The sequence below is a fragment of the Lasioglossum baleicum genome, chromosome 2 (assembly GCF_051020765.1).
Source record: "Lasioglossum baleicum chromosome 2, iyLasBale1, whole genome shotgun sequence".
NCBI lineage: Eukaryota > Metazoa > Arthropoda > Insecta > Hymenoptera > Halictidae > Lasioglossum > Lasioglossum baleicum.
In genome coordinates this window covers 13623079-13638541 of record NC_134930.1, presented here as the reverse complement: position 1 = coordinate 13638541, position 15463 = coordinate 13623079, and the positions used below count along the sequence as shown (strand labels likewise).

Here is a 15463-nt window from a genome sequence, read left to right as displayed (position 1 = left end):
AGCGATCAAGAGAAACATGTATCGAATATTTTCCTAGGAACTATCTCTTTCAAGTTTAACTTGAATACGTACTTCGTCATTGTCTTCGGGCAATAACGACAACGCGTGCGTTGAAAAGAAAGGCAGAATACAGTGAGAGACCGTGTTCTTCAGCATCATCTGACGACCGAACAGTACGCAGGTTGGATTGGCGATTCTCGTATCGCGGTACGTATGCGATGCGCGATTCACGATCCGTACATCTCTGTGTAAAAGCAGCTCTTGAATGCGCAGAGCGTATGCAACATTTGAAGGGAACGCGAAAGGGATTCGCCGGTGCATGCGGCGAGACTAGGACGCCCGGTGAATTGGAAACGATATCGCATTAGCGACGAGACGGACTAAAGAGGCGTCTGAAGAGAACGAAGGAAGCGTGCAGCGTGAAAAGTCGTTTGAGACAAAAGAAGCCGCCGATGAGGGCGAGGGCTTATTCGGATCGGGGCGAAAGAGGTGTGCGAAAAGGGAGGAATGATCCTATAACGACTGCAAAGAGAGACGGCTCGAAAGTTCGCCCGGTCCTGGGGATTCTGCACGGGAATATCGAGGAATGATGCAGACCGGTAGTGGCATCGGGAGGGATGAAGGAGCCCGGAGGTGGCGCGGCAGAATTCGAAGCGGGAAAACGAGGGGTGGCCAAGAAACGAGCCAAGACTCCTGACGTTGCCAGCGAGAGCGAAACGACGACTAATTGCAGCATCCTTCGCCGGAAAACTCGTTCCACTTGCATTTCCATTGTAGCCCCTCGTCCCCCTTTCGTCCTGGCCACACCGAAGCAGGAGCGAAGACGTTCCGTCGCGGAGACTTCGACTTTCTAATTGGATTAGCATCGATTAACACTCCACCAGCAAACAAGTGTCGCGCCGACCAATTGTGATTGCACGACCGGAAACCTCGTTGTGTTTTTAAACGTCAACGTGATTACGCGACAGAGACGTGCCTTGTCACGTTTCTCCTTCCCAATTGGATAAACAAACAGACGTTCTCGTTATACACAGGGCGAAACAACTTACATTCTCACCTGTACTGCCTACGCTGCTTTAAACCGTTTGCCGACGAGGATTTTTTCAAATGCTGAGAATATTCCTTTTTGCTTAGAGAACAGATTCTGCGTCAAAGGATTCGCGCTTAACCACGTCGCTCATGTATGGACAAAGACTAACTTTTAACCGGATTTGGAAATTCATTTTTATTGCGACAGGCTTGAATTTTATTAGGATTTGTAAAATGCACTCTATCTTCAATTTTAACTTTCTAGTTTTGGTTTTATTAATTGAACTGTGTGCTCTGATATTATGAGAATTTTCGGGGTCAATTAAATAATTTATATCTTTGTAGTTCGAATCGATTCTTTTATGCGTATCCGTAGGAATTTTTCAGCTTTAAGGAGAGCTTCGATCGAAGCTGAAAGATTGCACTGTATGGTAGAGCTGTTTATAATTACTGAGAAACACGAAATCAAGTTGAAAGATGGAAAAAACGGGGACTTGTAAATTTCTTAGAAATTAACATTTTTAGAAGGGTTTTCAATTTCGTAGCAAATTATTAATTCTAGTTAAATTATTCTAAGGAGGCTAAACAAGTGTAATGCTCTTCTTATAATCCAGCATAAATTCCACTCCGAATAGTTTTATCGTCCCAAGAATCGCGAGTTTATATAAACATTCGCAGTCCGCTGATAATTTTCGACACTACATTTAAAACTATGTTGCTACCTCTGCTTTCTCAAAGGGACAACGCGAGATAAGCCCGAAGCTAAGAGAGTAGTCGACGTTTCCTGGTAGATTTGGGACACCCTTGGACGCCACCATGCACCCTTTGAAAGCCCCGGTCTAGATGATAAAGAAATGTGTCACAGATCTCGGATAAACGTGAAGTATTATCTGGTTTTAGCCGACTACTCGATGCTGCTGGTATACTTTCATTTGCAAAGGCACATGGGTAATTTCCTCATACAAGTGTACGGACCCTGCGTTCTGCTGGTGGTCCTCTCCTGGGTATCATTTTGGTTGAATCGGGAAGCCACCGCCGATCGCGTATCACTCGGTAAGTCTGTCATCGATTTTAAATCAGTGACATTACACCAGATCTTTACTATATTATCCTAAGATTTTAACGTAGCCTCAATTCTGCACTGCGAGTCGTTTTACACGTACAGTAATCTCTCGATACATGTGAAAGAGACGTGCACGATATTTGCGTAAAATTTATCCCGACTAATCCGATGACAAATCTTTGTTGTTTTGAATTATATTTCTTTTGCGGAAACCTTTACTAACATATTTCCGCGACATTTCTCCGATTAACCCTTCACTCTGCGTATAGAGGTGTAAACGCACCCCGAACTAATTAAGACGTACATGAAAAGCTACCGACATATTTCACAAAAAAGCATTGAAATTATTAAATTGATTATTTTTGTTCACAGAGAATTTTTCTGTATTGAATTCAATTTTTTAATCTTTTCATACCTACCGTCATGAAAATCAATAAAATTCCACAAATACTTACTTTGCATTTTGCACTACAAACATGCAGGGTGCAGTGTTGGGCAAATTTTATTTTAAATAATAAATAAACGTGTGATTTTAATTGCAAATAATAACTAAACTTTTTATTTCAATAAAAGTAATTTAAATATTATAATTTCAAAAGTGATCTATGTATTATTTCTTATTTGAAAATAAAAGATTATTTATTATTTGGATTGAGATAGGAATCAAATAAATAGTTTCTGGTCTTCTCTTATTTCTTGTATTCTGTATATACAATAATGAACACGTGCGCGTTTTTGTCTGCTATCTTTGGACGGTTCAGTTTCGAGATTGGTTCTTTTGAGAAGCTTGTTCCTCTCGATGAGTAGAACGCGATACAATCGTTGAAAAATTTGACCTTGAAAAAGTCGATCAATTTCAATTTTGCACTAAAACTAAGGTGTAGATCCAAGGTGTAAGATCATGCTGTAACGGGTTTTACACATAAAATTTCTACAAATCAGTAAAGATTTATTCTAGTTGTTAATAGTAATTTATGAAATGTTTACATATACATACATCGAGACATTACTGTACTTTTGAACTTACGTATTTAGAGCAATGAATATACAATGCGACTCGTGCAAGAGATGTCTCGTTCTTTGACGAAAATAGTCCCTTGAACACTATACCATGCCTCTTTCAGGCTTCCATGTCTATTTTCAATTTAGCGTGAACATTCCCCATTGAACGTTTCAAGTTCAACGTTAGAGATTTCGTTCGAGTCTGTTGTTGACACTCTTTCTGTGACACAACTAGCTGACAAATGATCTTCTGTGTAGAAGAACGATATGAAAGAGAGCTTGTCCGCGTTTGTTTAAGGAATAACGACCGTGTTGACGATGACATTTTTGGGATTGGAGGCACGAACCGATCTGCCGAAAGTTCCTTACCCCACTGCCCTAGATTTCTTCGTTTTTCTTTCGTTCGCGTTCATATTCGCCACTATTATACAATTCGCGGTGGTCCATTACTTTACGAAGTACGGCTCCGGGGAGTGTTATTTCAGCTCCGACCTGATCGAAAGCGAGAGTTCCAGCGAAGAGGACGAACCGAATACGCGGCCACTGGAGAAGGAACAGGTAATGTTTGTCCTGTAAACCGTGTCAACAATAACCCTCGAAATATTTCGTCCGGTCTTGTTGCTTATGTCCCTTAGGACAGTTTTTCCAGTATTACAAGGGTGCGGGATACGCGTTCTCATTTCTCCATAATGCTAATAATGGTACTGAACATCTTTCATCTCAAACACTTTTGCGTATAATCAATATTTTTGGAGATATTCGTATGTAACGCTTTATAATGTTCACCCTGTATAATGACAGTTCTATCTAAAAAATAAATTGTTTACTACGTACGTGCTTTGATCTTGAGTATTTTAATTGGTTTAAAAATTGCTTTGTTTCAATGTAATCAGAGAGTTAGACAGGGTCTGCGACCACAGGTGGGAGAAAAGTGGTTCCTCATGACTAGACTGCGGATCTTTATGCAAAATAAAAATTTCTTGCCTGAATTGCAGCAAATTGTAGTGAAATAGAAATTTATTTTCTTCCTTATTATGTTTAGTAGGTTGAAAATAATATAATAGTATGTTTAAATTTTCCAAATATTTTTGCTATTTCAAATTACGCCTACTCCTTTTTGTCATAAATGCATAAACTCCGCAGTCTACTCATGACAACATAAGACGAAACTGAAGAATGAGAAAATTACGATTTCATCTTCGTTTTCTAGTTATTAACAATTTAAAATATCCGTAAAATGCGGCAATCCAACCAACAGGGCTGTTCTCGCTACGTACGTCATAGGCGCGCGACAGTTATGTATCAAGTGACAGATACGTGACGTACACCACTGTCGGTCGGGTTGTAGCATTTTAGGCGAATCTTTAGTTGTTAGTAACTAAAAAACGAGGCCGAAATCGCAGTTTTTATTTCTTCATTTTCGTCATACATATATTGTCACGGGGAATGCGTCTCGTGAAACGTCGTATTGGCAGAGCAACGATTTCAATTTTTGAATTCATAATAGAAATCAAGTTACCCGAAATGACTGTGGAACGATGCCAAGATAGAGGTTGGCGGTCTTGCGTAAATCCTTAAGAAGCACGTCTTCAACGATTCGATTCGAGTTCTCCGAGCGCGATCTTAAAATATCGGATGAGCCACTGAGTTCGCGGAATTTGAATACGGATGGTTTCGCAGCTCTGCTTCATTCTCCTAGAATAAAATTCGTTAGATCCGCGCGCAATCATATTACTAGAAGTAAAATAATTCGGAAATATGGAAAAAAAAATTAGACATATCAGCGCACTATCTACACTAGACTTTAAAAACGAGCGAGATGAATCTTTGATCATCGGAATTGCTTATTCGAACCTCTTTTCACTAGAAGATTTTAGTTTTCAACTTTCTACGAACCTATTAAAGCAATAAATGTAAAATTTCAAGTTTCTTCTATTTATGTAGACTATGGTCAATTTAGGAAAAAATGCCTACCTATATTAACACTAAATCTACCAAGCATTGAAGGTATCTGGTAAATATTGCCTCGTAAAAATGGAAACTCTACAATTATCGAGATTTATTCCAATTGTTCCATTATTTTCCATAAGGTGGAGTGGGGTAAGTCCGCTCTAGTTTTTGCAAAGTTGGACTTTAAACTGATATATTTTCAGTCTGGTATGTAAAAACTTAACGTTCTTGGTATCAAACTCTTGCCACAGTTATTACTGATGAATTAGTATCATGTAGGATTCTAATTTTGCTTGAAAATTATCATTTTGATAGGATATTGTACAAAGTGTCAACTAGGATGCACTTGCCCCGAAAATGGGGCAAGTCCGTCTCTGAGAATTAAAAATGCTTTCGAACCGTGTTTCAAGTGCTACGGGGCAAAAATAGAATGATTAACAAACCTGCTTCAAAATGCTTCTTATTGCATTAAATTATATTGTTTAGTTTTATAGTTATCCATTTTTAAGCGAACAAGTACTTTTATGCTGAAATATGAAACGGGATACAGTGATATTAAAACGAAGTTTAAAAATGCTTCCGAACCTTATTATTTCAAGTGCTACGGGGCAAGAAAAGAATTATTATCAAGCCTGCTACAAAATGCTTGTTATGGCATTAAATATATTGTTTAGTTTTATAGTTACCCATACAGTACGAACTTACCCTACCGTGATAGTACGGACTTGCCCCGTGTAGTAATATTTACGGGGCAAGATCATCTTAGTGTTTTTCTCAATAAATTTTAAGAAATACAATAAAAACGGTTTATTTAATGTAAACCTACATCAATATTTGTTGCACTTAGCTAAAATAACAACACAGAATATATTAATAACTTGTAAACTATTGCACGTTCGTGGTAACCTCAAAGTTGTACGTGTACCTCGCACGTGACTGTTTGGCATCGGTTGATTTAAGCGAGGAAAACACCTTTATTCTGGCCGACATCTATGTAGAATAGTTTATACTAACTTATACTACATTAATAAATACAAGCTACAGAAATTTCGTTCATATTATAATAAAAATAACCAATTAACGGACTTGCCCCGTAGACGAACTTACCCCACTCCGCCTTAAATGAATTTTTATAATTTCAATAATTGGAAAATATAAAACCGGAGTCATTCGAACGTGGTAGGTTTGGTGTTGAGCGACTTTCTTCTGCTTCAGTTGCAGGCGCCACAGGTCCATAGAAAAGCCTCAAGTGTACCAGCGGCCAGAGGACATTCGAGTCGGAATTTTACGATGAATGAGGACGGTAGGATCGAGGTGATACCACTGTCGGCGATCCCACTCCCAAACAAGGATCCTGGGGTAGCTAATTGGCAGATGTCCTGCGTGGCCTGCAGTCCACCCCCGCGACCACCGACGCCGGACCGGAAGACATCCGGCAGAAGACGCCGCAGAAGAACGCCGAGATACAATTCGGTTTCGAAGATTGATCGTGCCAGTCGCGTCGTCTTCCCGTTGTTCTTTTTGGCGATTAACGTCTTCTATTGGTGCGCCTACCTTTCGCGCAGCGAGCGCATAAACTATCACAACGCGAACTCGAACGGCACGTGAGACCGGCGGTGATCGAACGGAAGCAAAAAGCCTAATCCCGTCGAGGTAACTCGGGGGAACGTCCGTCTTCATGGTCGACCAATCTACAATACTTTAAGCAAGCATGTGCGTAATCCGAATTATCCCATTGCTCCGGATGGGAGGGCTGCGAGGATTGCGAGGGATGATGTTCTATGCGAACACAACGATTACCGTAGAAGGTAACGACATAATGAGGCAACGCAACCGGTGGAGACACACAGTGACTCGCATGTTTAACCAAACACCCTTTAAATCGGAATAACTTGTTTAAACGCGAACCAAACGACTTAATTTTCTATCTGGAGCCGGAAGGATTAGTTTAGTATATCTTTTTCTTTTACCCCTCGGTGGGTGACCTGGGTCGTCTATGTCAGGAGCAAAATTTCACTCTTCAATCTCTTTCTTTCCAACGATTATGCATATACAATAAATCCTCTATAGGCGCAACAATTTCTATACGATAGATGCGACCAAGAATATCTCCCCCCCCCCCCCCAACGTAGTACATGGTAAACAACGGTGCTAAGCAAGAAATTGCTGTATGGTACTAATAAGAATGATACATCAAGTATCATAAAACCCCAATTTAAACAACCTAATGCATACCTTAATTTCTTTGTAGAGCGATTGTCCGTCCAAGGGGGAACCCGCGCGTGATCTCTATTTACACGCGCTGTCCTTCTCTACGTTCGGCTCGGCATTTGGAGATAAAAAAAATAGCTACCCTATACGATAGATGCGACCAAATCCCCCCGAGGCTGTCGCGTCTATAGAGGATTTACTGTACAGGGTGTTTGCGAAATCGTAGTACAACCGGGCAGGGGATGATTCGACATACAAAATAAGTCGAAAAAAGGCAGCTCGTTTTCGAGAAAATCGAGTTTGAAAGTGCAGCAAATACACGTGCTATTGCATATTCTCTATCCCACACGAGAACGGACTTGCATAACGACCAGTTTGCGTTCTCCGCTACGTATCTTCGCCCTAATTCGTTCAAGAAAATGAGGAGTGGGTAGTGGAGTGAGAGATGATAGGCTCGCTCTGCGCCCCCACCATCTAGATCAGCTCAGGGGGCTGCGCAGAACGAGTTCGTTCTCCTGTGGGATGGAGTATAGGAATCGTCTGACGCGCCTGACCATGATCAACCAATTCTACTTTGTGCCATATGTATACTAAACTAAAGCACGCGAACCTTGCAGAACTTTAAACTCGATTTTTCTCCTTATTTTTGCATGTAGAATCACCCCCTAAATTAGTTCTGGACATAAGCGACCCAGTTATATGCTAGAGGTTTCATCGAAATTGGTTAATGTTGATATTAGAAAACTGTAATACTGAACTAATTCTTCTAGCTTCACAGAGAAACTAAGGTCGTTTAGACCATTTATAAAAAAAAGGTCATTCTAATTGAAAAGGTGTTTGAACAGTTACCTGAGTCATTTTGAACATCGAGACTCTATTTACGGGTCCAGCTATGGTTTTCGTGTGCGTTCAAATCATTCTGAGAACCACTATGCGACTTTCTTGACAAGATATAACGATATAACGTGACAAGATCACGTTACATAATAACATTGCAAATAGTAAACAGTAAATGGTGGCTAAATAGTGATAAATAGACTGCGGATTTTTACGTAAAATAGAAATTTTCTGCGTCAAATGAAAATTGATTTCATCCCTTAATGATTTTGTTGCATTAAAAGCGATATTACGATTTTTCTCATCTTTTACTGTCTTATGTTTCAACCCAGCTAATTTCTTCATAAATGCATAAAAATCCACAGTCTAGTGATCAATATTTCGAAATCGGGTTACACGGTAGTCCCGAAACGACATCTTGAGAAATTGTAAAGTCGGAACATACCGGTCACCTTGAATCTAAGGACGTTTTTCAGTTTCTCTTATCAATTTAGCTCGCATTCACAACGCGGGTCGGCGACAATGAACCGCTCCTCACTGCGACACAAGTTTTTGTGAATACGTTTTTCTAGATTTTGCTTCCGTTTTTCTTCTCATATAATTAGCACCATTTTCGCCGTAAAAAAAAAACAAATGAATTCGCAAAAAGTGTAAATGTATAAATAGTTACAGAACTTTTACACAATTATTACGCAATTAATCGAGAATAAAAAGATTTATAAGTGGGAAGGTCCCTGGGTGATTTCGAGATTTAACATATGGATATCTATTTTTTTTTTGGCATACGGCGAAGTGATACAATTCGATGATGTTTAAATTCTTCGGATGTTCGTAAAGAATTCTCTGTATCAATTTAACCAGGATTTCTCCCCACCTATCTGTACAGCGAACCTTATGTAAAAGCTCATATTCTCATATGAGAGTGAAGAGAACCTAAATCACGTGGAGTCCCTGTCCGAAGAGTTCGAGTTTAGTGGCAAAGTCAATGGGCAACCTTATCGGACACCTTGTCTCAGATGTCTCTGCAAAGATCGTCGCAGCGAAATATGAGCTACTAAGATCATTTAAGAAATTTTACGAGTGCGCTATATCTTGTCGAGCAAGAATGGCGTGAACCATAGAGAGTGGATATAGTTTGCACTGGACGAGGCGTCAGTTCTTTACTGCCATAATATTCTTTATTGACCGCTGCCGGAACCAAACCTCGAACGAATCTCTGTTTCTGGTTCCGCAGGGGATGTTACCTCGTTGTATCGTTGCCATCTAACAGTCTGTCTAATGAGAACGGCCAAAGTTTTCGCTGAAGAACACTGGGATTATAATTCTATCAAATCGACGAATTTTGAAAAACCAAATGATAACAACCATAACATAGACCTTTAGTATTCATACATATATTTAAGAAGTTTCGAAGTGGCCACCCTTTGAGCCGATTTAGAGGCTCAAACGTGTTTTGTAATTTTCGGCTATGGGCCGCAGCTCTTCTGGCGTCATTCGGACCCACATCCGGCGCAGAGATTTTTTCAGCGACTCGAAACTTTTATGGGGCTGAGCACAGGCCCTGGCCTCCAAAATCGACCAAACGCTGGAGTTCATAGAGTTGAGATCCGGTGACTACGACGGCCATTCCGCAGATGTGTGAAACCTGGAAAATGGGATTTGCTACGGTTTTCGTGGATCAAGGGGTCAAAATCAACCAAGAAGTGTATCGACGGGCATTCTCGAAACCGTCGTACTTCTGTGGGCCCAACAGCACCTCGGCGATCCGGAATGGACGTTACAGCAGGATTCCGCGCCGGTCCACAGAGCGAAAACGACTCAGGAGTGGTGCAAAGCTCATTTTCCAGGTTTCATCACATCTGTGGAATGGCCGCCGTACTCACCGAATCTCAACCCGATGGACTACAGCGTGTGGTCGATTTTGGAAGCCAGGGCCTGTACTCGGCCCCATAAAAATTTGGAGTCATTGAAAAAATCTCTGTACCAGGAGTGGGACCGAATGACGCCAGAAGAGCTGCGGCCCCTTGCCGAAAAATTCAAGACACGTTTGAGCCTCTGTATCGGCGCAAAGGGTGGCCATTTCGAAACTTCTTGAATATACATATGAATACTAAAGTTCCATGTTATGGTTTTTATTATTTGGTTTTTCAAAATTCGTCAATTTGACAGAATTATAATAAGAAATGATTAACTCCGTTATTTCTTGTCACTCTGTATTAGTTACAACTCCTTAATAAAACATTTAAGAGCATATGTTCATATAACATTTTTTTCTTACTTTTGCGTGTAGAACACGGTGGCAAAGTTTGGCCGGAAAAAACTGGGACACCCTGTATATACTGGAGTCAAAAAATGTATTCAATAAATTCCCATGAAAACACCTTTACAAGTTCAATCATTGTCAAATAAGAAATCTAAAATGGATCATTTGACCCCTCGTGGTAGGATTAGTGCTAATTATGATCGACAAGTTCTCATTAAACAGACTTTTGTAATAGTATATTAAAGCACCGACGTGTGTATGTGGGAACGATTTTCGTAATTGTAATATCTAGACAGCGGATCTTTGTGCAAAATAAAAAATTGTCTATCTGAATTGCAACAAACAGGAGCGGAATAGAAAATTTTCTTTAATATGTTTAATAGATTGAAAATAATATAATAGTATTTGCAGATTCTTCTAATGTTGTTACTGTTTTAAATTACACCTACTCATTTTCGTCATAAATGCATAAAATCCGCTGTCTAATAATAACCCCAAGTAGCCACGTGTAGCCACGTACGTCCCTAAAACGTACGCAGAATGGACGTAGGACATTTGGACGTGAACTGGACCTGAAACGTACGTTTTAGGGACGTACGTGGCTACTTGGGACACTTTCGGGATATGTATGGACATGTTCCGGTCTGTACTAGAGACAGCCGTGGTTGGACCCTAATCACCTGAAAAAAAACATAAAAGTTTAAAGTAACGAAATGAAAAAAGACAAACTTATTATCGCCCCCATACGCGATGAATGCCAGCTAAAAGTATGAAATCAAACTTTACCGAAAGTATAGTATACGATTGACAATGTGAGAAATATTGAAACCATGATTATCCGATCCTTTACATTTAATAATTGTTCAAAAAACAGTAAAATGCGAAGTTTTCTTTTTATACGAGACTTTTTATGTGAGTTTATTTAAAAAGATTCTTTCGGAAATTGAAAACAAAAATGTCATAAACGACATAGATGATCGACGTGAATGGATCGTTGTCATTCTTTCCGTCATCTTGAAAAAATACAAACATTATTTTTTAATGCATTCATTACTACACCATCATTTAGCAACTTCTTCGACATAGTACAGGCATCAGTTTCCTAAATTAAACAAACAGTTGCAGGCGTTCTATTCTGCTTTATATGAATTAAGACTAATTCTTACATTTTGGGGTAAATATAAGTATCATTAAGAGGGTTGATTCTGTACTTTTGGTGAATTGCGCACTAGTATCATCCCTCACTATGTAAACACAGTGTTCAAGCTAGTCGACTATTTTTGAAAAGAATTCAACTTCAATATTTTCCTCGAAGGTGAAAATTTTGTTATATCAATAAATACGAGCTTCGTGAAAGGGAAGAAATGGTTGCGTTATATCGAGTGTTGTTGACAAACATTACACAATATATTCAAAACAAATACTCGCCAAATGTGTGCTTGTGTGAAAACATGTTTGAAGTACAAATGACGTAACGTGTATAAGACTATTAAACAGACGTTTTACCACTAGAGGGACCAATACTACATATTCATAGAATTTCAAGAAAAGTGGCACGAGCCATATATAGCATACAATAAAAGTATCAATAAAACATTTCATTTTATATTCGGTTTATTAAAAGTGAGTGTAACTAGGAAACTCTGAAATCAATAATTTGCATCGTATATCTTGGAAGAGAAAAATACCAAATATAGAGCAGTTTGATCTGATTGGTCCCTCTAGAGTTAAATCCGTATTCAATTCAATTATAACTAAACGAAAGGAACTAAAAGCGAAAAAAAAGACCTATATATAGTTAATTCGATTTTGAATGAAACCGTTAACGAGAGATGCGGAATATGTTTTAACCCCTAGAAAAGTGTTTAGCGAATGCAGATAGAAGATAATGCGTATTAGGTGCGACAATAAAAATCTACTGCAAAATTAGAGCCTTGTTATTTGTTGTTATTAACACGTATCCTACATATATGTATGCTATATTCAATCAAAAGAGAACAACTAAATCGATCGAGTTTTCAGAATGAATTAATAATGCCGCAAATTATGATTTCTTCATCGTTTATTAGCATAATTTTTACACATATCGATAAATATAGTTATACAAATTATATTTATCGTCATTATCTTCACCACTGACTTATATTGTGAATTATGTAACCATAATCACCACAACTATAAAACATACGATTATCACTACACAACGACACTGATTTTTACAATTTATCTACATAATAACTTAATCGCCAACTCCGGACTCCGGACTTCCTTATACTGTTTTCCGTTGGCAAATGTTGAAAGCATTTAGAGAGAATTATAAAAATAGAAGAGAGCAGACAATCATCGTTCAAAAATATTTCTATATATATTTGTACTATATTATTCTGTTTCGAACACAATAAGTTGAATATTAAAAGTTTCGATATTTCTTTATAATTTTCTTTTAATTAATGAATTCACAGTTTACCGAATATTACGACATCAGTCGCTGAAACAAGAACTTTTTGCGATGATGAATTGTAGCTATGTTGTAATAAATATTCAATCAGATTGAATTATTAGATCAAAACTGTGATCGACATCGTCAATTAAAAGTATAAATTAACGTAGATAAGCCAAATTTTTATGTATATTATATTTTTCGTTGATATATAATAATGATAAATTATGCTATAGCTTCTAAAGTCGTCAGAATTATCAAGATGAATCGATCAGTTTTAGCACATCACCTAACTCATCCGCATAATAGTCTGGAACTATCAAATCTTTCGAATTTGCGCCGGCTGTATTCATAGCGTCAACATCGTTTTGCGTTGTAATTCCCGTTAGTACCAGCAATGTTTTAAATCCGCAACGTTTTCCAAGGAGAATATCAGTATCGCGACTGAAATATAACACACACACAATTACAGTATGTTAGATATCCAATCGACATAATCATTTTAAACATAAAATGTAACATTTACTTGTCACCGATCATTAACGTCCGTTGAGGATTCAAATTATATTTCTTAATTATGTAGTCGATCACGAAGGATTCTGGTTTCCCAAGTATCACCGCATTTCTGTTGCACGCTGATTCTATTATTTTTATAAAGCAGCCAGTACCTATACAATACAAACACTATGTTACGCGTTACACTGCGATAAAATACAATTAGTTCTGAATTTTTAGAAAGAAGTCATATATTTAAAAAAAACATCTAAGATTAATTTCAGTTGATTAAAGTAATTGTTTAACCTGGGAATCTGTTAGTGTTTGGCGAAGGCCTCTCCGTATCGCCATTTGTTCCTATGAAATGAACATCTGGATTTTGTAAATAAGTAGCACTTTTCATAAGCTTCGAAAAACTGAAATCTTTATCGAATCCTACAACCACTGCCCCCACTTCCGGATCAGGCTTAAAATTTGTGACCATCTCTACGTCATCGCCACCCATACTATCAGGCTGTGATAACATAAACATAACATAACATAATAATATAAAACAATAACACAATTCTTTGTTAGAATACTTACTCCAATGCCGCAATGTTTTATCCCTACAGCTTCTAGTTCTTTGGCGATACCCAAACTTCCAACTACATATGCCTTCTTATCGAATTTTTTTTCTTTGAGGTATACAGCAGCCAAGAAGGAAGTGCACACTATTTCTTCCTACAATTACATTAAGACATTATCATTAGTAAATAGTAAGAAAAACATTAAAATTATATATTAATAATATTAGATTAAATTTGATTTACCACTGTTGCATCGTATTTAAAATTTTTACATTTCTCCACAAATTCAGGCCTGGTTTTCGTATTGTTGTTTGTTATATAAAAGAACTTTTTACCTAACTGTTTAAATTTATTCACAGTCTCAGGTGATCTTTTTATTACTTCGGTTTCTCTCCATAGTACGCCTAAGGTTTACTGAGATTAAAACACCATTTATAACATTATACACATAATCATAAACTCTCTTAATATTGATATTGTTTTTATCAACTGAACTAAATAGTAGCGTGTACAAAAACAGTATAACACAAAAGAAATGATTTATGATTAGTATTATAAACATTTGATTACTTACCATCACAATCTGATAAAATTACATCAATAGATTCAATGAAATTTTTAAATTCCTCTTTCGATAATGACGTAATTTTTTTCGCTGTCATTTTCTGATAATTTGCGAATTCTCTCTTCAACGTAAAATCTTTGATCAGCTACGCACAACGTACTCTTTATCAATAAATCACTAAGACAACACAGACAACTCATCCAGAGATCTTGGGTCTGGCTGACATCCACGCATTTGCAACGTGACCTTGCTTGCTTATTACATAATATAGGGGTATAAAGTGTAGGACTACACTTCATTCACAACCACTAATAATCACGTGTGATGGCAATTGAAGTCTATTCAGTCTATTACTATTGCGATAACAGGAAGTGAAGGAAACAGCACATTTTCTTAGGCATAATAAATTATATTTCTGAATTGGATCGTTTATGTTACATATCTACGTATTTTTAGGATGCATTTACAGTAAAACAATACAAGACAGAATACATATTTTAGTTGTTTCAGAAAAGGTTCGAAAACAAAAGCACGTATTAATCATAAACCAAACCATTCAAATATACGTATAAAATAAAGTTAAATAAAATATACATTTTCTCCATGATACAAATTTCTATACACATATGAATTAGTACTACTAGTCTAGCACTACTATCATCAGGTAGTTGTATTATATTAAATAAATATAAAATTTTATCCGATCCCCCCCACAGTAAGCAAATTTCTGCTATGTAGGTGGGAGATTGCGGACCAAATTCAAATCCATCTGTTTGCGGAACTAACCGCGGTATCTATCGACGATTTTAGTGACTCGCTAGTCAATCTACAATTTCAATTTTTACGATAAACACGTGACCACGTGACGTGTGGGCACCGACGAGATACTATTAAAGACTGCCAGCCTTATGGGAGTTGGCGGGACTCGAATTTTTCGGTATTTCTTACGCCCTCTAGGATATATTCTGGCTCCATCCAGAGAAACAGAAGGCCAACGACAGCATTTTGTCGGTAAAGAAGACCACTGAGGAGATTCTCG

At 37.8% G+C, this 15463-nt stretch overlaps 2 protein-coding genes across 7 annotated transcripts in view; one reads left to right on the top strand and one right to left on the bottom strand.

Annotated features, from left to right (window-relative positions):
- Window positions 1-11411, top strand: part of Grd (GABA-gated ion channel) — a 74431-nt gene extending 63020 nt beyond the window's left edge. For all 6 annotated transcript variants that reach the window (XM_076438920.1, XM_076438910.1, XM_076438938.1 and 3 more), the window contains 3 exons: window positions 1930-2082; window positions 3393-3652; window positions 6260-11411. In XM_076438920.1, the coding sequence (XP_076295035.1) occupies window positions 1930-2082; window positions 3393-3652; window positions 6260-6652 (806 nt within the window). In that variant the 3' untranslated portion in view covers window positions 6653-11411. The remainder of the gene's footprint in view (window positions 1-1929; window positions 2083-3392; window positions 3653-6259) is intronic.
- Window positions 11412-12399: 988 nt separating this feature from the next.
- On the bottom strand, window positions 12400-15144 carry LOC143216139 (glycerol-3-phosphate phosphatase). Its single transcript, XM_076438965.1, has 6 exons — window positions 14434-15144; window positions 14103-14263; window positions 13876-14013; window positions 13597-13804; window positions 13322-13463; window positions 12400-13239 (listed from the first exon to the last, which is right to left on the bottom strand). The coding sequence occupies exons 1-6, from the start codon at window positions 14519-14521 to the stop codon at window positions 13053-13055; spliced, it is 924 nt and encodes a 307-aa protein (XP_076295080.1). The 5' UTR covers window positions 14522-15144; the 3' UTR covers window positions 12400-13052.
- Between the last annotated feature and the right edge of the window lie 319 nt (window positions 15145-15463).